Source organism: Epinephelus moara, chromosome 14, assembly GCF_006386435.1.
Source record: "Epinephelus moara isolate mb chromosome 14, YSFRI_EMoa_1.0, whole genome shotgun sequence".
Taxonomy (NCBI): domain Eukaryota; kingdom Metazoa; phylum Chordata; class Actinopteri; order Perciformes; family Serranidae; genus Epinephelus; species Epinephelus moara.
This window is the reverse complement of record NC_065519.1, coordinates 14,287,834-14,310,330: the sequence shown is the minus strand read 5'-3', so window position 1 is coordinate 14,310,330 and position 22,497 is coordinate 14,287,834. Positions and strand designations below refer to the sequence as shown.

The 22,497-nt window shown below is 43.3% G+C and overlaps 1 protein-coding gene across 1 annotated transcript in view; it reads right to left on the bottom strand.

Moving 5' to 3' along the window:
- Window positions 1–234: 234 nt before the first annotated feature.
- The window catches only part of myo10l1 (myosin X, like 1), a 73,317-nt gene continuing 51,054 nt past the window's right edge, over window positions 235–22,497 (bottom strand). Inside the window, exons 10-43 of the mRNA XM_050062467.1 lie at window positions 21,946–22,075; window positions 21,740–21,858; window positions 21,482–21,628; window positions 21,291–21,391; window positions 20,618–20,684; window positions 20,364–20,456; window positions 20,187–20,255; window positions 20,006–20,088; window positions 19,479–19,581; window positions 18,642–18,722; window positions 18,393–18,517; window positions 18,116–18,251; window positions 17,861–17,967; window positions 17,497–17,785; window positions 16,526–17,398; window positions 16,243–16,366; window positions 14,472–14,610; window positions 12,919–13,023; window positions 12,203–12,298; window positions 12,009–12,102; window positions 11,751–11,806; window positions 9,970–10,112; window positions 9,462–9,656; window positions 9,164–9,321; window positions 8,948–9,068; window positions 7,951–8,099; window positions 7,507–7,655; window positions 7,208–7,415; window positions 6,608–6,744; window positions 6,337–6,460; window positions 5,821–6,171; window positions 4,464–4,640; window positions 4,158–4,349; window positions 235–4,066 (exon numbers count right to left, since the gene is read on the bottom strand). Coding sequence (XP_049918424.1) covers window positions 3,962–4,066; window positions 4,158–4,349; window positions 4,464–4,640; window positions 5,821–6,171; window positions 6,337–6,460; window positions 6,608–6,744; window positions 7,208–7,415; window positions 7,507–7,655; window positions 7,951–8,099; window positions 8,948–9,068; window positions 9,164–9,321; window positions 9,462–9,656; window positions 9,970–10,112; window positions 11,751–11,806; window positions 12,009–12,102; window positions 12,203–12,298; window positions 12,919–13,023; window positions 14,472–14,610; window positions 16,243–16,366; window positions 16,526–17,398; window positions 17,497–17,785; window positions 17,861–17,967; window positions 18,116–18,251; window positions 18,393–18,517; window positions 18,642–18,722; window positions 19,479–19,581; window positions 20,006–20,088; window positions 20,187–20,255; window positions 20,364–20,456; window positions 20,618–20,684; window positions 21,291–21,391; window positions 21,482–21,628; window positions 21,740–21,858; window positions 21,946–22,075 — 5,346 coding nt within the window. The 3' untranslated portion in view covers window positions 235–3,961. The remainder of the gene's footprint in view (window positions 4,067–4,157; window positions 4,350–4,463; window positions 4,641–5,820; window positions 6,172–6,336; window positions 6,461–6,607; window positions 6,745–7,207; window positions 7,416–7,506; window positions 7,656–7,950; window positions 8,100–8,947; window positions 9,069–9,163; window positions 9,322–9,461; window positions 9,657–9,969; window positions 10,113–11,750; window positions 11,807–12,008; window positions 12,103–12,202; window positions 12,299–12,918; window positions 13,024–14,471; window positions 14,611–16,242; window positions 16,367–16,525; window positions 17,399–17,496; window positions 17,786–17,860; window positions 17,968–18,115; window positions 18,252–18,392; window positions 18,518–18,641; window positions 18,723–19,478; window positions 19,582–20,005; window positions 20,089–20,186; window positions 20,256–20,363; window positions 20,457–20,617; window positions 20,685–21,290; window positions 21,392–21,481; window positions 21,629–21,739; window positions 21,859–21,945; window positions 22,076–22,497) is intronic.

The following is a 22,497-nucleotide window of genomic DNA, read 5'->3' as shown; positions in this document are numbered from 1 at the left end:
TTCTAATCTTAAATGTCAAATATCTTGGGGTGCTCAAACTTTTGCATGGTGCTCCTTTCCTTTTTTAACTCTACAATTGTACAAAACAAGAAAAAAATACACAAATCTATCTTAAAATGTTGAAAAGCATGATCTATTTTTAGCTTTATGCTACGTAGATACGTCAGCTACTTAAATTAATGCCCTCTCCACTGTTTGTGTGCCAAAATAAACTCATAAAGACAACATAAAATAGAGGACAATAATTCCAATAATTTATTAAAGCATAATTTTGTAAAGCCAGTTACAAATAAAAAAGAACAACACACAGTATCTCTCTCTTTCTCTTTTCTTTTTTTTATAACAAGCACAATGTTTTACTATGTTAATGATGATAATAAGCATAACATAAGATAAGAATGGGCCCCACTCTGGCCGCCTGCGGCTGATAACAGGACCCTTTGTGATGAAGTTGCCCTTGGAAACAGATCTGCGATCAGAAATCTAACTTCCATTCACTGCTGTTCCCTTTAGCAAACACACTGATCGCATTTCAGCAACTGCGGGGCAACTTCTTCCTACTCAGTGTAATATCAGTGACAGACAGAACCATAGATGTAGAATAACCAGAACACACAGCTCCAGGCTCCTTTGTAAAATTATGGCTTATGGGTTCTCTGGTTCTCCTCTCATTTTAGCCAAAACTAAAATAACCAAAAGTTCAAAGTGGAACCTGTGAGTGAGTTCTGCTTATTCTAACTCTATAGGCAGGATCCCAGTGGGCTGTGTGTATATGCAGCCAGGGCCGTAGCTACCATTGAGGACGCTGAGGTCATGTCCTTGGGGGTTTTCTGCAGGAATTTGGGGCTTTTCGGCAAAGGAAATACAGGGAGTTTAAATTTAGTTGGCTGATTCCAGGATTTTTAGACATATCCAGGCCAAATAAATCAATACTTTCGCCATGTCCTCAAAAAATGTTGTTGCAACTAATGTGTGGGATGATTTGAAACAGCATTAACCCTTTGAAACCTGGAGCAACATCACTTTTCTTGTGCTCCTTTCAGACGCCTTTCGCTAATATTTAAACCTTTGAACCCTAAGCAGATTGGTGAGATTTATTTAAATAAAACATGGTATAAAAGGCAATGGGAAATTTGGTAAGAAATGTCCCACAAAAAAAAAAAAAAAAAAAAAAAAAAAAAAGAAAATTATTATTTTTTAAAAACTAGTGGAAAATGAAAAAAGCTAGGTAAAACTATATTTATAATAATTTTTATTATTTAATTTTTAAATTATGTTACAGAATTATTATAATTTTTAAGCACTTTTTCCAGGTAATTCCTTGTTTGTTGTTTTTAACTTTCTTTTTTCTTTTTTACTAATTCTCTTGATTTCAGTTTTCTCTTTTTGCTAATGTGTTGCTAGTTTTTGGGGTAATTTCTTCTTTCATTGCTCATTGTCTTCTTCCCATATTTTTAAAGAAATCAAGACAGGTTTCAAAGGGTTAAGGAATAAAATTCGTGACTATATCCACAATTAATCAACCTTAATAAGAAGATAAACTATGACAAATCCCAAATTACAATATGTCTATATATCTAGAGTGTAGGGGTTGGTTTAGGGGTTGAAGGTGTTGGCTCATGACCTCAATATCTCTAAAATCTTGGCTACAGCCCTGCATGTGGCACTCCAGATAGACAGCAGACAACGTTCACCACAGGAAGTTCAAGTTCACTCAAATGTCTTGCAAACCGCAACTGTTTTTAGAGCAAATATTGACACAGAAACTTGTTTGGACACTAGCTAGAACAAATTAAGACAATTAATCTGAGCATGTTTGGTTGTTTTTTCTGTCTTATCTAAGTATTCCCTCTAGATATCCGCTGCAGGGAAACACTTTGTTAACAAAGGTGTGTTATACATGTGGGATGCTGCTGTCTACCTGCAGTACCGCAGAGTTAGGTGACAGAACAGTCACTTCACTTTCAGTCCAAAAACACACACACACACACACACAAAGCAGTGATGACTGTCAGCATTTCCAGTGCACATTTAGAGCTATCTCTGAGCCCATATCCTCACAGTGTCCTATCTGCTCCTCTTAGACTGAGACTAAAAAATTCAATATATTTTTTTAATACATAATCCTCCCAAACACACCTTGCAATACATACAGTACAATAAGAATTAAATAACCCCTAACCCTCCCTTGAAATCCCATGCTTTTCCCTTAAACTCACAATCACGACACCATTCTTCGCAAAGGTTAATCATGTAAATACGTCTTATTTCCAAGGAATACACTCATTAAAATCACTTCTCTTTTCTCATTTCCCTTTTCTTTTCCAACTGATACACCATAAATACACTCACGCACACTCACAGACACGCCAGCATTCCTGACACAGCACTTCAGGGTGGTTAAGATGGGTGGGGGGGGTGGGGGAGGGCGGGGGCGTACAGTAACAATAGTATCAGTAATAAAAGTCACATGTTCATAAACAGATTGGAAACACAGACAAACTGGAGCTCTTATGCGTTATTGTTCAAGTCACTGATCTTGGTAAAGAAATAAAGAGAATAGCATGGGCAGACAGGGATATACAATATTCTGTGGCTCCAATTAACGCTGCAGAGTGAGTCCCACAGACGACGACGATGATAAAATCATCAAAACACTGTGAAAACATGGCCGCCGCGGCAGCCTGTCTGTGTTTTTACTACTAATTTCTCCGTGAGTCACATTAATGGCACAGCCAGTGAATGATGTACAGTGTTGGCATCATATTCAGACATACAGTGGTCATTATTAACACCATTCACTTGCATGTATTTTACACAAGAGGCGCCACATTGCATTCAGCATGGCATCTATATACTGTACAGTGCAGAGGGGCACCGGAAATTCAATAATACCTCCTATAATGTGTGATATACAGTACAAAACAATACATGTTGGTTCAGTTTATGTGTGTGAATATACAGTAGATATATGTGGCGTGTGTTATATGTAGACATAGATAGAGAAATGTTTCGCCTCATATTATTCTGGTTGATATTGTTCTCCTTGTAGAGCCGAGTGAGGCCATGCGCCAACTCTCCGCGTCAAGTTAAACGTGACCAGAGAGCCTCCAAAGTAAAACCTCCGCTTCTTCTTAAGAATATCTTTTTGATATTGTTCAGAAATATTTAAAGCCACTTCCTTTGGCTGCGTTTTCTTCTTGTGGCCACACGGTGGCACTGACGAGCGAGTGAGCGAAACGCCATGTCGGGCAGGGAGCTCCTTTCCCCCTTCAGCAGCCCTTTGAGTCCTTTTTCTCATAAACAGATGTGATACAGCTGATGTTACAGATAAACGACAGAGAGAGAACAACAGAGAGAAAGCAAGCAAGAATTCAGCATAATAACTTAATACCAATAGCAAACGAAGATGCAACAGGAGTGAGGACACGTGAAGAGAAAGAGAGAGACTCTTGAAATTGGAGGAGTGAGAAAGAAAGGTTTAACTGAGAATGTGTGGCTTTCTTCTGTCTGGCAGTGCACTGGGGGCGTCGGGAGTGGGGTAGGGGGCGCCACCTGGGACAGACTGGGACTGGGCGGCTGAGTTGTGCTTGTTATTACTGAGTTTTGTCCGGAGAAGGAAAGCGGAGAGAAGTTTGGAGTGTGCTTAAACATCTACATGCAGGGCTACAACTGGAGGGGTTATGTGTTTGAGAGGACCGTCCCAAAATACAGGTTGATTTCTTTGTCATGCACATTTTAAAATTATCCCCCCATCCCAAGTGAGACCCAGGCCAGAAGAGTGTGCGTTTGGCTTCTGTGTCCACTTCTATCTTCCCCGTTTTGATCTTCCACCACACTTGATTCAACCTTGAGGATGGCTGGTGCGACTGCCTCCATCAAAACCAACCGACCGATGCAGGGGGGGCCGAGGCATCTGTTGCCACTGGATGAACCGAGGGGTCTGACTGGTTTGTGGCGATCACCTGACCCAGGTGCTGCTTACGCTGGTCACTGACATGATGCTGCAACGTTTCTTCACCACCATGTTGATGTAGGCCCTCATGATCTTGGTGATCTCCCCAACCTGAAGAGAAATAAGAAAGTGGTGGGTTAGTATGCGCCCTGATCTGAAGAATAAAGAAAGAAAAGGTGAATACTAAATAAAGATCTCTCACCAGTGGCGTCTCAAAGAACATCTCCCTCTCGTCCACGATGATCTTGTAGGTGCACGGCTGTGAAGCTCCAAAGAAGGTGATGTGTTCGTACTGGAAGGTCTCCAGTGGTTTAGGTTCACCCCGTTTATACACTGACACGTTGTCAGCGCTCACACTCAGCCACAAATCATGAGGGAAACCTCCTTCTTTACACTACAGAGGCAGAGGAAACAAAGGAGAAGAGAACAGAAGACATTACCCGTCAGGTGTTTTGTAGATTTTTGCACAAATCTCTGAAATCTGTTATTTGTTCTTTTATTTTCTCACCTCCACATCAAACAGAGTGGATCCGTATCCAGGCCACTCCTTGATGATGCTCATGTATTTCAGCATGGCCTGATGCTGAGGCATGCCCTGCAGCCGGGTCCACTTCTCCAGGACGCTGGTGCGTGTGGCGGACGTCTCCTCCTTCACCCACATCTCCAGCATCTGCTCCTCCTCCACCTGCAACCACACAGATCAGCCGATCAATGAATAACCAACCAGACAGCAATCCAGTTTGTTGGCAAGTCCATCTGTCATCAAGTAATCCAGACTAGTTTGACTGAGTCTATAGGGAAGAGATCCATCACGTCACACTTGTCACACTGCCCCACCATATGGCAGTGATCTAAAACTACAGCTGGAGACAGCTCCTAAGCTACATCTCACTACAGTTATCAAGAATTCAGAAAAAATATTTCCCAATGTATGGGTGTAAAATCCTGGATGGCATATTTAAAGGCTGTCCAATTCACTAAGACCTCCTGAGCTTCCACAAAGTCAAGTATTTCTACAATATTTCAATAATTATTAGTTAATAATTAATAGTTTGGTAGATCAGTCTTCTCTGTTAGAGCTACAAACTATTGGAACTTAGCACCAAGTGAGATAAAACAATGCAAAAGCTTTGTTGGGTTTAACTTTAACATAAAACCGTGGCTAAAATCAAGCCAATCATGTATCCATCACACATGAACTCACCCAAATGTGAATTTAGTTGTTTTTCGCATGTTGACATTGTGCGTTTTTTTTAATGACCATACCTGTGTCTTTTTAAGTTTTATCTCTTTAACTAGAAATTATTAATACATAACATTTTTCTGACCTTTATTGAATGCATGCTTTGCAGTTTAAATGGGCTCTATGTGTATGAGTTGTCTGCACACAGTTCTCAACATGGAGGTGGCTGGCAGCTAATGGTGCTAACTCCATAAACATAGACAGAGCTAACAGTGTTAACCACGGAGAACCGGAGGATGGGTGCTACGCCTCCACAATAACACCATCCTGATATCAGGGGTGAATGCCATATGTGTGCAGTGCAAAGCAGTGGTGGTGAGCTAGCCAGTGAGATACACACACAGTAACCTGCACGCACGGCCGGACTGGCTCACCACAACAAATCACAGAGAAGCTTGGATTACAACACACACAGAGGTAGCCTGACTAAATTTACATAACTCTATCTTTAAATAGCCAATATTGGTTTGCTGCCATATTAAAGCTCTGAATATTTTTACACAACATTTCAACAGTTTTATCTATTTTTCTTAAGTTACATGCAGCTGTTGGTTTCCATTCAATTCATCTCCTTCTACTTGTAAAAGGTACGGTGAGGTACAACTTCACTTTCACCACTGACCTTCTGCTTCTTCAGTGATCCAGTCTTGAAGCTTCTCCTCAGGGTGCCATCCAGGAAGCTCGGGGTCTTCCGTTTCTCCGTGCCGACCCCGACACCTCCCTGTCCTCCTACCATTCCTTTCCCGTCTCCTGCTCCGACTCCAGCTCCTCCAGCTCCACCTGCCGCCCCCACGCCCGGCTTGGTAGAGTGGAGGATGCGATTGCGGAGACGCCCGATTGGATAGACGCTTCCCAGGCTCCAACCGGCCCGACCTGCCCCGTCGCCGTGGAGATACTGGAGACGTAAAGCGGCCAGGTGCTGCAAGGTCTCCTCTGAGGCTGGGAAGTGACCACTTATCAAAGACTCATGGGCCTGAGAGGGAGAGGGACAGTGAGAACAGTTTATTTTGCAGCAGTGTTGGGGTGACATATTTATAGGTAATATGCTGATTTAATAACATGACCTCTCCGCTTCTCCCTCTAAAAAAGTAGAACATTATTTAATGTGGGCATTGTGGTGTGGGTGTGAAAAGCTCACCTGCTCAAACATGAAAGCAAACTCCACTCCTTCTTTCGGCATGCTCTCCACATCCAAGAAGCAGTAGAGCTTGAAGTAGAGTTTCCATTCTCCTTCCTCCTCCTCTTCTTCACTGCCTGCCAACCTGAAAAAACACAGCAGCTGCAGGTTAAGCAACCACATACAGCAAAACAATCCCATCATGCTGTTAACAGCAAAATTAGCCAGTGAGAGATCAGTATTTTGACTAGATGACAATCAAGGCCAGCTGTATACACAGAAACTGAGGTACCTCTCAAACTTGGCCAGAACATCAGCGACGATCACTCTGCTCTCCAGAGCTCGGTCTGTGAAGGAGTTGTGCTCAAACAGAGAAAACAGGTTCTTGCTCTCCTCCATGGCCAAACCTCTGATCAGCTTCTCCACAACCTGCAGCAGCAACATACAAACAATGAGCAGTTTGTAACAGCACACTGCAATTCAACCAAGGGTGCAGAATTTGGTTGATAATATTCAGCATACATAATATGCTACGTTAACACATATGCTACGTTAGGTGTCACGGCTGGTGTGATCCCATTACAAGATGGGTCACCCGCCACCTAAATTTTGTGTATTCTTTTACATACATAAAGACATTTCCATAAACTAATGCAGAGAGGGCACAAATTAGTGCCTACAATATCACCAGAATGCAGAAAATTAAGTATCTGATGCTCAAAATTTCCTGAGGGAGGACCCAAAGACCCCCTACTTGCGATGTGTACTCCCCAATGTTTAATGACACCCACACCCTTGAAATCAACCCTTGAATCTTGCACCGGGTCTTAAAATTATATTTGTATGACTGAGCGGAGGATGTATGTGTGTGAGTGTGTATTTTGACACGCACCTCTCCAGCTGTGGTGTGTGAATTGATGGAGATCTTGCAGGAGCCTCCTCCGTGGCAGTAGACGGTGGTGCTCATCTCCTGTCTCACCAGCAGGGCGGCGATCTCCTCCTGAGAGGGAACGAACTCACGAGTCTTGGTCTTCTTCAGGGATTCCCCGATGAAAGTGCTGTAACGCTCGATCTCTGTGCCGGGATAGCGCTCTCGCACCCTGAGCAAGATCACATTTATTGCACATTAATTATACTTTTATCACAAATTGATTGCATTAATGACATATTCAAAAAAGCACACACACACACCTCTTGAGGTGGAAGCGGAGGTATCTGAGAATGGCTCGACTGGGTAGGAAGGTGCAGCTCATGCAGGTGAGCAGGTGCCAGTGTGCACAATTGGCTGGGCTGTTCGGCTGAGGCACATGATTGGTCTGCTTGATCACCTGACAGTATACCTGAAAAACAGAAATATGGAGAGCAAATTTGAGAAAGTTTTCAACGTTAAGGAATACTTGTAATACTTATAATATCATAACTACAAAGTCACTTTTAGTAGATGTATTTGTCATCCAGCATGTCTTACTGGAATCTCCTATTTCCTGTTGTTTCTATTTTTATTCTAACAACTTTTCATGGGGCTCACGCTGCACACCGCTGTGTTTCTCTTTTACATTTCAGCTCTGTTTCCAGCTGTTTTCAGTTGAGATTAGAGAAGAAAGTAAAGTAGACTTTTCTCGACAAATGAAATACCTCATCCCTGAGTGGGCGCAGGTCCTGGCAGGTCTGCAGGATGCCCTGAATGATGGGCACCGTGTCCGCCAGCGTCTCCATCTCCTGCAGTGAGTTGAAAACTCGCACCGCCTCGTCCTGCAGACTGGCGTAGCCCTGCTGCCTTTGTACTGCACACAGACAGAGACCAAAAGAAAATAGTGAACAAAGGCAGCGAAGAAGAAAAAACACCTTGTAACTTTTCCATAAAACCAAAGATGACAGAAGTTGTTTTTAGGGTCTTAGGCATTGATGTCATTTTTCAGGGGGTAGTGAGGCTCAGAAAAATTGATCCACTAATTTATAGACATCTCTTTCGCCATGTAAGTCTGTGGTAAAAAGCCTTTTTGGGCCACACGGTCACGTGACAGGCTCCGAAATTGTTATTCAACTTTTTGGCTACTACAAAATCTGGCTTCAAAGTCTGGTGCGCTCCCCGGGGGGCTGGTTTTAGGTTGCTGAGTAAGGGGGCTCTTCTCATTTCTCTATTTTGTGCCTCCTTGCTCCTCATCTCCTCTCTCCTCTCTCCTCTTGCCTGTGATCCGCAAATCAATCTCAGTGTGCCATTGTGAAGGATTTCTTAATTCCTTAAACCATCTCAAGGAGAGAGGGGGCTTGCCGGAGGAGCTATGAGCGAGGACGCACAGGTGTATCCTTTGCAGAAGTCTTTTGGCAGCTGTGACTTATAAAAGAAGCCTGACACACAGCTGGAGTTAAAATGTATGTTAAAATGTTCGGTAACAGTGGGCAGATGATGCAGATGTGCCACATGTCATATTTAACTCATGCCGCTTTAAAATGATGGCTCTGAAACACAGATTTTGTTTAATGCCTGTTGCCTTGACTCCTCTCTCCTTGTGTCTCTTTCCTGCCTGCTTCCATCTCAGGTGGGAGGAACTAAGACGCAAGTAGAGGAGACAAGGAAAGAAATCGAGGATGTACGAACCCAGAAATGAGAAGAGGGGAGAGCTGTACTCACCGCTGGTGACCTCTCCATAAGGGAGCGGCAGTAGAGGGGAGTGCAGAGGATGCTGAGTGTATCTGAGGATGGGGTTCCTCCTGTACATCTGCTCCACGATGTCTGGGTTCACGCTGTTTTCCTGAGAGGACACAAAGAACTCAAAGGTTAGAGGTCAAATTCAACGTACGAGTAAGTGCTTATGCATTTTACTTAATAGGTGTGTGTGTATTTTACCTTGATGTCTCTGATGAGCTGCAGAGTCGGGGTCTCTATCGGGGTCTTGCTGTCAATGACTCCCTGTATGGCTGCCGTCCACCTCATGGCTTCATTCAGCATCTTGGTGTAGAGGCGGTAGGAATGCTTCCTCCCGTACACAATGATGTTCCAGTAGCCTGTAAAAAAGCAGCATAATATATTACCAGTCACATGTCAAACTAGAATTATCTCTTTACACGTAGTCTCAAACCTCCTGCGTCTAATCCTGGATTAAACCTGCCCTTTCTGCCTTTTCCCTTCACTCCTCTCTCCGCACCTGTCTCCCTGTGCACTCGTTCATCCGGCTGAATGACGGAGCAGAGGGAGTTAAGGACCAGAGTTCCCATCTTGGAGGAGTTCCGCTCTGAGCTCTTGTAGTAATCCAGGGAGTTGTGGGTCAAAACAAACCAGCGCTTCTTCAGCTTCAGGGAGGTGCTCTTAGCATTCGTCTTCATCTCTTTTTGCAGCCAGCCTGAAACATGATGAGGCAGGAGGAGAGAGGGGAGGGAAGAGGAGGAGAGATTTAATACATTTGTACAGGAACAGCAGGGTTGTGCAATTATTCAGTATCATCGTTTATCCCTAAGTCTATTTGTATTGTGACAAAAGCTCATATTGAGATATCGTCAGCTAAACTCTGTCACAACATAGGGTCTTAAATACTGTACTTTATATACTGTAAAAAGACTTCCAACGCCCCGACACATGATTCAAAACACCAATTATCACCATAAATACCTGACCTTGTGTTACATAGCTTATAATAAATACATATTCCTTCTCACCTCTGACGAGGAACTCCTGCCCGTCTATCCTGGCGTCTCCTTTGGGTTTCTGCAGCAGACTGATCCAGTGATGCATCTCCTCCGGTGTGTCACTGTTGCAGTGGATCACACGGTTGGCCGTAATGATGACGAAAGAGTTGGGCCTGCAAAGGTCAAATCACAGACTTTTAAAATTAAAAAGTCTACCTTCAGATAGTTAAAGGGTATCTTCTGTATTTTTCAACCTGGACACTATTACCCCATGTTTTGTGTCCAAGTGACAAATGTGAACAGTAGAGAGAGTACTGGTGAGAGCGCTGCAGCTGGCAGATGTGAATTATTATGGATTATGGAAAGGATCCCTACAGAGAAAGACCTGTTGTTTAAGAGGGAGATCCTTTTTTGTTTAACCAGAAACAGCCCTAATTGCTCTCGCAGGCTTGTAAAACACACTTTATTCAGTGTTGACAGAAACAAAATAAAACACTCAAAACCCATCTTGGTTTGACTTTCCACTGTTCCAACAATTACAACTCGGGTTTGGTTGAAATAAACTACATAAAAATATAAATATACTGGTTCTATACATGATACAATTACTGTTTAATTAAATGGAGTCTAGTGAGTTTGGTAAAAGCAATTTTAGGGCTGTTTCTGGTTTAACAAATAAATAAATAAAACAAAATAAAATAAAAATCTTTACTCATGAAGCACTTTCCAAAACAGTGTTACAAAGTGCTTCACAAGGCGGCAAAATAACACAGACAAGTCATAAAATCAACAGGTTTTAAAAGAAAACAGGAAAAAAAATCATCAACTTGGTGTATCAAAGAGGATCTTACTCCTTAACAAAAAGGTTTATCTCTGTAGGAACCCTTTCCATAAGTTGCCAGACATTTATAATAAAAATCTGAGTCTGTCGGTGGCAAAAACAAACACTTTCGGTAGACATACACTGACGGTACAAACATGCCAAGTGGTTACATTGCAATATTGTTTTGCAGCTGTCAGCTGCAGCACTCTCACCAGTTTCAAAAATCATTGTTCCCATTAGTCACTGAGACACAAAAACATGGTGAAATAGGGTTCAGGTTAAATATTATACTGAAATTACCCATTGAGGATGCTTAAAGGCTGTATAAAAAAGATGGATAGTGATGGCATTTGGGGTTTTTCTGGGGATTTTTAAGACAAGAGAAACTACGAGAAGACAGGTGTGTATCATGTGTTCAAATTCAGTTTTTTAAAATGTTTTATTTTGAAATGCAAGCTATAGTTGCATAGCTTCATGGTCTATTGATACTTTCCCTCTTTTTTGTGACGACCCCTTCTGTGTCTCTGCTCTGTCTGACCAGGGCTGCCTTCAGCCCCAACAAAATGTAGCAGAATGTTTATTTAAACAAAAATGGTGGTGCATTGAACACTCTGTCTCACTTTCTGGAAGCTCTCTCAGCTCCCACACAGTCCTTTTGTTTGGTTGATGTGTTTTGTCTTTTCTTTTCACATGCAACATCTTCATACACCATTTTCCACTCACCCTGGCACTGACACACACCTCTGAAGTTACTGATCGTACACATATCATGAACTTGTTTTGTCTGTAACATTTAATACCTCAATTTTTGACCTCCTTCCTTTCGTCTGGTATATGACAATTTGGAGGAACTGACACCAAAATCAAAGCTTATTATTTTCTTTTGTAAAATGTAACTAGTTTGAAAAACGTGAAGAAAGAACTAAATGATCCTCGACATGAAAAGTGAATAAGCTTTTCGTTTACTGTTGTGATTGATCCAGCTTACCGATCGGGGTTGTCTGAAGCACAAACAGAGTCGATCAGGCCCACGTCAAGAGTTCCCTGAGGGACGAAAGGAGGAGAACAATTTAAATCATGAACTAATGGTGTCCACAGTGACATGTTGGCAATTACAAACACAGCACAGAGTAAATATAACTTTAGGGAGACATTTTTAAAATTAGGCCATGAAAAAATCTTGTATTAAAAGCCACAAAGAGTAATAACTTCAACACATAAAAAGTTGTTGTTTTCAGAGACTGACCACAGCGTTCTTTGGGTTGGCCTGTTCATGAGACATCTCCAGCAGCTGCTCAGGAGTGCACACACGCACCTTACTGAGCACGTTAAACCACCCACTGCACAGAGAGACCGAGGTGTCATTACAAGTTTGAATACGTGAATCTGCTCAGTAACTTGTTGCCGTCATCTACAAAATCACTCAAGTCTCCAACACACCTTGCATCCTCTGGTGACTCAGCAAACACCTGATAGGTCCTCTCATCCGTCACAATGTTCAGAGCGTTCTCCTTTTCATGATTGTTCACTATCTCCCTGTGAAAACACAAACAGTGCACGTGTGTGAAACATGCAAATGTCTAGAAAACAAAGAAACAGTGAATCATTCCTACAGACTGTTTGAGACTTTTTAATTCCACTCGAAATGAAATTTAAGACCAATTTTACAGTAATCAAAAATGAGGGGGAAAAATCACGAGTTAACACTTTGTATATGGGCAAATTTTACTCAAATGTCAGTGGCAAGATGGCGGCATGTGTTTGTGCAGCGGCTCTCTACTCTCCAGTTTGACCACACCATATGTGCATCATACACAGTCATACTGTGTGTGTAGTTTTTTTTTTACCTATTACACTTATTTGTTATTAGTGTGAGGATCTGATTCTGATTCTGTAACTTATAACAGGACGCTTTTTGTGTCATGGTGGAGATGAGGGTAGAACAGGACTGGGGAATGGCGTTCTTTTTTTAGCTACAGTCTTATTTTGAGATTTTACAACATGATAAATAATATCCTACTTCCCATGTCTTCTAAGACCTTTGAAATAATAATATAATAATAATAATACCAATGTTAGATTTGTGGGAACCCTGGTGAATAAAGGGGTGGTGTTTGTGTGGTTATTTTGGCACCGGAGCTTTGTTGAAATCTTACTTGGCAGCTCGGATGTCGATGGTTCCCTTCAGCTTCTCCTCGCTGTCATTCTCGTAGTACATCAGTTTGCTGTCTCTCAGGACAAACCAGCGCATCTTCCAGTTTCTGACGAAAAACAGAGACAATAAACCAAAGGCCAAGACGATCCATTCTACACATTATAAAGGTTTATGTGACCCTATGAATGACCTACGAGTTAACTTCTTTACACAGAATACATCTGACTTATTGAGCATGCTCACAAGGGTGGAAGTAACTTTACACAAAATCTATGTTAGTGCATTTTAAAGCTTCTTCATGTACTTTAGGTTTCTGAATAATCTTTTTGATTTTATAGTAATCTCATTACTTTGTTTCCAAAATAAAATATCAAACATTCAGATAGATAACGTTCAGGACCCTTTATGGAAATAACTGAGTGATAATCATGTTTTTTCCTTCTACTAATACGCATTTACTTATTAAAACAACATGTTGCACAAACACAAGACAGAACAGAAAGTATTTATGGGGTAGTCGCATGTACACACCCTCAATTATCCCATATTTAAATTAACTTATGCAGCATTTGGTTTCATGTAAATTATCCATTTTTACTAACCCTCAAAACATCGGTCAGTTTTCCAGCTGAATACATTTCCTCAATTATATCAAACCATTGCTCTTTTCCTGGAGGATCAACATCATGCCATGTTGTCGTTATAGCTTCCTGAGTCATTTTTTAATTTTAAGCATACTACATACAACAGTTTTGTATGTTAGACTGAATTTATGTAGTTAAATATATTTTCTGTCTTTTTATGTGAATATTTGGACCTGTGTGTGACGTGTAAGTTGTTAGAATAATTAAACCAAGCACCAAACAGTCCTTTTTTGCGATAGATAAATAAATGGAGCGACGCCTGCAAGCCAGTTCAGGCAGTCAACCTGAGCTGCACTGATTCACACATACATCATACATCACTCTCCATATGTCCTCTACAAACACACCCTCCCAATTTGGAGGTCTATTTCAGCTGCAAAATCTTCCCCGCTCTCCTTTTGCCTTGTCAACGCCGCTGCTGCCCTACATCAGTACTGCTGCTCGCTCTTTCAGCCCCACTTCCACCCCAGCATCCACCTGCAGGCTCCGGCTAAGGCAACCTGCCAATATCTCATGTAAACATATCGACAGGGAGCGATGAGGCCGGAGTCTAGACGCCAAACTTAAACTATGTTCTGCTGTTGATAGTTGTCTCATATTTCAGATTTTCAGCCTTTTGCTAATTTTGAAGCAGATTATTAACTTGGACTTGGGAAGCAGATTCTCAGTAAAGACACAGTACACCAGCTCGAGTAGGACACTGGCATTTTCCAGCACTGCAGAGGGCTCAAAGGGTTGGGTTAGACATACATATGATCTCAACACCTCAACAGGACACAGGGACTTGTTAATGCAACACAGATGGTCATGCACACACTGCTCGTTCATATGAAATTTGTACTGGATGGCACATTCAACAGGCGTTGTGGTTTAAAGCATGCAGGCTGCACTCAGTAACAACTACAACAACCTCCGTGACAGAGTGGACAGGCCTCCTCCCTTCTTGTAGAGCCAGCCGGACTTGAGGGACTCCTGTTTGGAGCGGAACCACATGAAGGTTTCATCCTTCAGCACACACCAGCGCCTCCTCCATGGGATCATCAGACCAGCTGAGGGAGCAGAGGGTACAATGACAGTCATGAAAATAACATTTAAAGGGTGGAGAGACTTTCAATTGAAAATGACACAGAAAAAAAGTTAAAAAGCTCGGGATGCTGTGGCACATCAGTTTTGCACAGGCTAAAAAGCTGGACTTGAGACTAATGACATCCTGGGAACAGCAAAACATTTTTTGAGATGAACAGAGACCGTCCCTTGGATGCCTTTGGGACAAAAGGACACAGTAAACTTGCACCTTCTTTTGTTCCTGGCACAAAATGTGGAACAGATGCTTCATTGTGAGCAACAGATCCATGAGGACAGAGCTAATAACCGTTAGCTGTTAGTAGCCGGTGGCCACAACTAACACCTAACAGAGGTTGCACTGACTTACATTACGATGCGTTCAAGCTCTATTCAGTAAAAATTAGTATTAGGCGAAGGTAAAGTTAGACATCATCATGATGTGTTCAGTGTAATCTTGTAAAAGGTAATTTTTGGCGAGAAACAAATACAATTGCTGGAAGGAGACATTTGTTGATGTTTTCACATTAATATAAAACACGTGTAAGAGAGGGAATTAAGTGTCAGGGTTTCCCCTCCCTAGTGTCTCATGTTTGTTTTCAGTGGCGTCCTTGTTCCCTCCTCCTGCCAATCATCCTGAGTGCCAGCAGCTGCCGAACCTGCACACTTGAACCTCATCAACAATCAATCCACTGCAGTATAAAACTCAGACATCCAGACTGATCCTGATCCTTCAGTCTTCTCTACTGTACGGGCAAGTTTTTCGGACATCAATTCACATTTTGTTCTGTATCTCAGATTCACCACGCCTGCTTCAACCATAACCCGCCACGTCCAGTCTCATTCTCGTCTTGTGTCTGCTCTGCTTCATCATTACCAGCTCACCTCAGCCATCATTTCTTTCGAGCCTTCAGCTCCACATCCTCAAACAACAATAAACTGCCTCTGACCGTTAACTTACCTTGTTGTGTTTGCATTTGGGTCCCAAGTTGAACTGCCACAACATTATGATGTATTATATATGTTGAGGCAGTTATTTCAGTTTTCACGTGAAGGAAGGTTTGTTAGTTGTAGTTTACATTTCTGGTCTCCTTAGCACGCGCTGTCGTCTCTTGCCTTGTCTCTTGTGAACCTTGTGTGTTCACGATCTTCCCTCTCCTGCCATCCAGTTTTACCTGCAGCCCATGCCAGCTTCCTCTCAGCCTCCTCCACTCCCACGAACCCTGGATCACGACCATTCTAATATCTTGGGACAATAAACCTTTTTATCATCTCCATCCTGGGTCCCGTGCTTGGGGTTTGCTTGAGTTCGTAACATGAATGGTCTCTGGTTTTATTTAAGGGTGTTTCATAAATGTGTGTGATGGAATTTGTGCTCATTCAAGATAGTGTAATGAGGGGCTGAATGACTTTGAAACAGTTTAGTTATTTTTGTATAATGAAGATTTCTTTGTTTCTCTGGCACAAAAGGTGGAATAAATGACAACAGAAACAAAATAACGAAAAAAACAAAAAACACTGGTTTCGGCTCTCGGCCAAATTGGCATTTTGAACTTCAGTATCGGCCCAGAATTTACAGTGCATTCCTATTAAACACACAGACAGTAGACTGTACCCACCCTTCATGTAGAGGTAGCCGTGGAAATATGGCGGTCCGTTCCCATTGAGCAAGGTCACCCTGCCGTTTGTCACTTCTTCATCAGTGTCCATCATGCCATCGTGTTCATCATCACTGTCTGCATACTGCAACGTCATACAATAATAATTAATTTTGTGTATGTAAACAAAAAGCACAACAATTCATCTCATGACATCATCAGATTTTTTAAATTTTCACTGTGTAGCTGCTCATACATATCTGCGTGCACGCGTGTGAGGATGCGTGTGAGTGTGTGTCCTCACAGAGTCAGAGCTGCCTCTGTAGGACTCAATGCTGGCGTTGGTGCAGGTCGACTTCCTCGGGTGCTCGTCATCTGTCACAGCGGCGCTCCCGCGGTTGCTCCCCGATACGGAGCTGTCGTCTCCGGCGTTGACGGACCCCTCCTCATCCTCCTGGTCGTAATCTGACTCGGTGTCGGCCGGCATGCTGTAGATGGGCTCCTCCCCGTCCCCCAGGCTCTCCACCATGCTCACCTTCCTCTCCTGGTCTGCCTTGGCTCCATCTTTCTTCTCCCCCTCTCCTGGAGGAGGTGGTGGTGGTGGTGGAGGAGGAGGAGGTGGTGGAGGGACAGGGGCGCCATCTCCAGGTGGAGGGAGAGGAGGAGGGGGAGGAATTCCAGCAGCAGGCACACCGTCTGCGGGGAGAGGAGGTGGAGGAGGTGGAGGAGGTGGTGCAGGAGGCACTGTCCCCTCTGCAAAGGCAGGCGGAGGAGGAGGAAGGTGAGCAAATATTTCCTGATCAATCGCATCAGTCTCAGCAGGAGGAGGGAAGTCCGGGAGAGGGATGCACTCCTCCTCAGCATGAAACCCTTCGTCCACCTCCTCTTCTTTGGACGCACCTCTGGCAGCGGCTTTTGGAGCTTTTGCCTCTGCGGCCGGTTTGGCCGCGACTGCTCCCAGCGATGGATCCACACCTCCGAAGTTCAGGAGGTCAATGAGCTCTGTGGCCTTGCGGGACGCCTCCTTCTTCATCCGTTTGAGCTCAGCGTCCCGGCGCAGCTGCAACTCCTGTTTGGAGGACTCGCACAGCTGTGACACCTCATCCTCTCTCTTCTTTTGCAAGCGCTCGATCTCTCGCTCCAGCTGCAGGATCTCCTCCATCTGTCGGGCCTCATCCTAGATGAGAGGAGAGAAGAGACGGAGCATATCAACATGTGCATTATTTTGTAAATCAACAGGAGGAGAATAAGATGCAACATCAAGAGAAGACGCACTGTGGCAGCATCACTTTCAGCCTTTTTCTCTGCGCCTTCACTGACTTTCTCCTGCTCCCCTTCGCCCTTCATCTTCCTCTCCTCCTCCTCCTTCTTCCTCTTTTCCTCCTCCTTCTTCTTCTTCTCCTCTCTGAGCTTTCGGACTCGAGTACGCGCCACCTGACCTCGCCTGTGCTTCTGCAGCACCAGCGCTGCCTTACGTTGCTTCACGAACCGCTTGCGCTGGATGTGCTTTCTGAGGTGTTTCTGGAGGGTGACGACACTGGCGCGTACACGCTTGAAGTGCTTCCTGTGGACAAAATGGAAACCCAGTGAGAACTGGCACATATTAAAATCAATCTCAGTTCCTATTAAAGGCTCTTACTTGGCAGAGAAAGTGAGGAGGTGGGCTCGGATTATCATGGCAGCTTGGCGTCGGACTTCATCCCTGTCTTTCTCCAAACGGTGCTCCAGAGACTCTTTCATAAACACCTGCAAGACAAAGGTGAGGGGTTACAGAGAAGATATCTAATGCAGAAAACCTATTAAATGACAGATTAATCATGTATTGTTGCTCACTGTGGTGGTTTAAGCTTTCTAGGGTCTGAAAATATTGTTGCCAAAAACTTCTGTATCTTACCTTGGTCTTTCCCAACTGCCACTCTTTCTTGGTCTTGTCATATTTGGTTAGAAGATCTGTACTTCTCTTCTTATCATCTCCTGCTGCAGCTGCTGCTGCGACTGCTGCTGATTTCTCTTTCACAATGATTTTGTACCTGGCAGACAGAAAGAAAAAGGACAAATTGTGAGAAACAAACAAAGCAGAGATCTCAGCAAAAAGGGCAACACTTCAGAGACACTCCCACAAACACACACCAGATTAAAGATAAGATAAAGGTAGATTCTGAGATACTTACCGAGAGAAGAAATCTTTGAAGGTTCTGCGGACGGGGAACCCAGCACGACGGATCTTCACAGTCTCCAACATCCCAGAATACCTCAGCTGGTTGAGGACGACCTCTGGGTCAAACACATTTGCATTCTACAAGTAAAATAAGAAAGATTATTCGACACTGAACTGATGACGTGATTGTCAATCAGGCTCTGAGACAGCATTAATGTGAATTTAAGGACTGATAAGAGGTGTGAGCCAGACAGAGACTGACCTTTTCCATGTTGGGCTTAATGCAGCGGATGAAGAAAGGGTTGGATACGCTCAGAGTGGCCATGAGAGAGTGGAGGGAGTCCTGAGGAGAAAGAAAGAAATGATGTTGTATGGCAGTGAACAAAATTACTTTTCACATTATTCACACTGATGTGCACATGTAAACAAATATTCTTTTCTCTCAGAACGAGTCTCTCCTGATTGAAATATCTTTGGGTTTTGGACTGTGTAGGACAAAACAGAACATTTGAGGAAGTCATCTCGGGCTCTGATGGGCATGCTCACTAGTTCCTGCCATTTCTATGACTAAGAATAACTATTCTCTCAGCTCCCTGTGGTGCTGACCTTTACATCCATCTTTCATTATGAGTTGGTTGTTATGTTGTGTCAGGCTGTTCACATGCACTACACCTACGACAAGTATTGCACCAGACTTTGGATAAAAGCCACAAAGTCAGTACCTCATATATAACCCACAAAATTGGGAAGGCCGTGATCATGTGACCAATGTGCTTACTGGAGTAAGGAAGGAAGTATAAAGAGGGAAAGTCTGTGTTCAGAGGCAGGCTGAGGCAACAGAAGGGTCAAACAAATACAGGACTTTCCCTCAGGAGACCGGTGTTCGTGTCTCGTGTAAAACCAAGTGAACTTTGAGTTCTTTTAAAGTACGTTGTAACAATGTTTCTGTTCCTAAACCCTACCTATATAACTTCACTTGCCGAAATCTAAGCTACATAACATTACGTTAAGTCCGTAAGTTGTTGCACATCATACAAAGTGTTGTATAAGGATAGGTTGGTTAGGTGCCTAACAATCTTAAACTGCTTGCATCACTCACCCTGAACTGGGAGCTGACGGTGGGTTTGCGTCTGGCCGTTCCCATCTTCTCCTCGTTGTTCCTGCTGCCAACCTTCTCAAACAAGTCGTAGATGAAGTCCAGTCTGAGAGGCAACAGAAACATGATGGATTACACACCTACATACGTATGATTACATTGTCATATGGATGAAAATGTGACATTTCTTGATTACATTTTAAATGAGTTTGAGACATTAAGTGACCCTCAGACCTGTTCGGTTCTTGACACTTTTATCAAAGCCCATCAGACATTGTCAGAAACACATTTCTATACCTTTTCAGGCCCTTAAAAGTTGACATTTCAAGGACTCTGGATTCTAGTTTTCACCCAACAATTAAAGTTTAATACTAGTCATTGTAATACATAGAATGTATTTGCATCAAATATTCATATCAGCTCCAAAATCTACAAGTGTTTCTTCTTTGAATAACCAAAATGAACTTCAAACTATCTCAAGACTTATTACAGTCCCAATAAACCATTCATTTAGTGTGTGAGTGTCTTGCCTGCTGTCCTTGAGCATGTTTAGGATGTCGTCTCTGAAAGTGTCTCTGTTCTTCTCCAGGATCCCTCTGACATCATACAGGACCTGACCAAGACACACAGGTTCATCATAAATCTCCCGACTTCCCTGCGACAACAAATCCAGTGTGTTGACATGAATTGTCTAAGCTGTGTATCACTCACCTCCCCGGCATAATGTTTGATACCGAACTGATACTCAGCAAGTCTGGGCTTGACATAGTACGGGTTTGTCTGCAGAAAACAGGGCAAAAAATAAAACAATGTGATGTTTAAGACAAGCACAGCAGCTCGACATTTTTCTTTAATAATGCATGCACTTTGTGTGTGTAAATAACTCACAGAGTGTCTGCTGTGCAACTTCTCCAGCAGGGTGAAGTCAGTTCCTTTGGGGAATCGACTCTCTTCATTCACAAGTGCCAACAGGCCCAGTTTCTAAGCGAGAGGGAAACAAACCATTATGATGTTGCATTAGCACCACTTTCTAAGACATCAGTGCAGTTTTATTAGATCAGTCACCAGAGAGCATCTGAGGCGTCCAACACAGTCTTTATTTTAACTCACTTCAGCACAACTCTGATTAAGAACTGACTGACCTTCTCTATCAGGTCGAGACACTCTGCGTTGTCCATCCAGTCTATGGCGTCCCACTGGACACCTTCCCTGTGGAGAGGAAACCCAAACAGTTATACACAGCAGGAACAAGACATTTATCAGCTTGACAGAGGACTGTTTAAGGGACACCGCTTTGTAACTGTTCGAGTCAAGGATCAACTACAACAAAGCGTTGTAGTGAGCCAACAGGAAGGAATGTCTTGCAACCTGTGTACAATCTGTGTACACGTTTGTAACAATCCTGCACAGAGGCCAAAGCATCAAATAAACAGCTGTTCCCTCGCTGACAAGTTAACAAGACACTTCTGCAAATAGGACAGTCAAAAGATATTTGTTGGGGGTTGTGGGGGCTGGAGCCTATCCCAGCTGACACTGGGAGAGAGGCAGGGTACACCCTGGACAGGTCACCAGACTATCACAGGGCTGACACATAGAGACAGACAACCATTCACGCTCACATTCACACCTACGGACAATTTAGAGTCACCAATTAACCTGCATGTCTTTGGACTGTGGGAGGAAGCCGGAGCGCTCGGAGCAAACCCACAGTGACATGGGGAGAACATGCAAACTCCACAGAGAAGGGCCCTGGCCGGCAGGTTCGGATCCCTCTTGCTGTGAGGCGACAGTGCTAACCACTGCAGCACTGTTTACCTGTTGTACTCTAGCTGCTCCAGGGAGAAGATATGCTTGTTGAAGTACTCCTGGAGTTTCTCGTTGGCATAGTTGATGTTAAACTGCTCAAACCGATTCACCTGGAGGCAAAGACACATGTCATACAGATCTGCATGTAGGTGTGTGTGTGTCTGAAAAGAGCTTTGAGCAAAACAGTTCAAAGTTCTGACCTGAAAGTTCTCAAACCCAAAGATGTCCAGGATGCCGATGGATTTAAAGTTTTCCTTCCCTTTGATCTTCTGATTGATCTTGAGGATGATCCAGGAGAAACACTGGGAGTACAACGCCATAGCAACAGAGTCCCGGGAATCCACGGCCTGTACGGATGAGACGGAAACCCGAGGGGCAGCGTGAGTGTGTCGGTAAGAGCCAGAGATCGATCAAGAGATGGAGAATTAATGTGTGGAAATGTGTGTATGTGCGCTGACCTGCTCTATAGTGAGTGGGGAGCAGATTTCCTCTCCTCTGAGGATTATGGAGCGCTGAGTCAGGACTTCAGACAGCTGGAAGGCATCCAGGCCCAGCAGCTCGCTGGCATTAGTGACCACTGAAAGATGAGCAAAGATGTGCTACACTTCTGCAATGCATCTTTCTAAGTTTTACTTTCCCTGCCTGACTTTAGCTGTGCACAGACCTTGCTTGGTGGTGATCTGGGCTCCGCCTGCAGTCATGAACTCGATGTTTCCCAGCTGTAAGACTCCTGACAGCAGCTTAAACATGTCTCTGATCTCCTCCTCTGTGAACTCCAACACCTTCAGCGCCTCCTACACACAGATAAAAACACAGCAAAAGAAGATCAGGTGCTACCAAAAGAAGAGGTGCTTTTAACACTTTTTTATCGCAAAGACTGGGACGTTAAAGGGGATGTAGTGTGGTTGCCAATTCTACATCAATGCAGTAACTCACAGAGGTTTGATAAATGGTGCCTTTGAATTTCAGCTGTTTGTTTACAAGAGAAAAACTCTCCGTAAACTTGTAATGTTACTCAATGCATGAGTTGACGACATGAATCCAACAACACACCTTAAATTTCACTGTGACAACTTTGACCATTACTTTAGTTTTTATATGACATACACTTTTAGTAATGAGTGGATCTTCAAGCGTTTATATTCATTAATTTCAACCAGGTTATGTGGACTGCATATATTCTAATCCTCACTCGGAGAAAAAAAAAAAAAAAAAA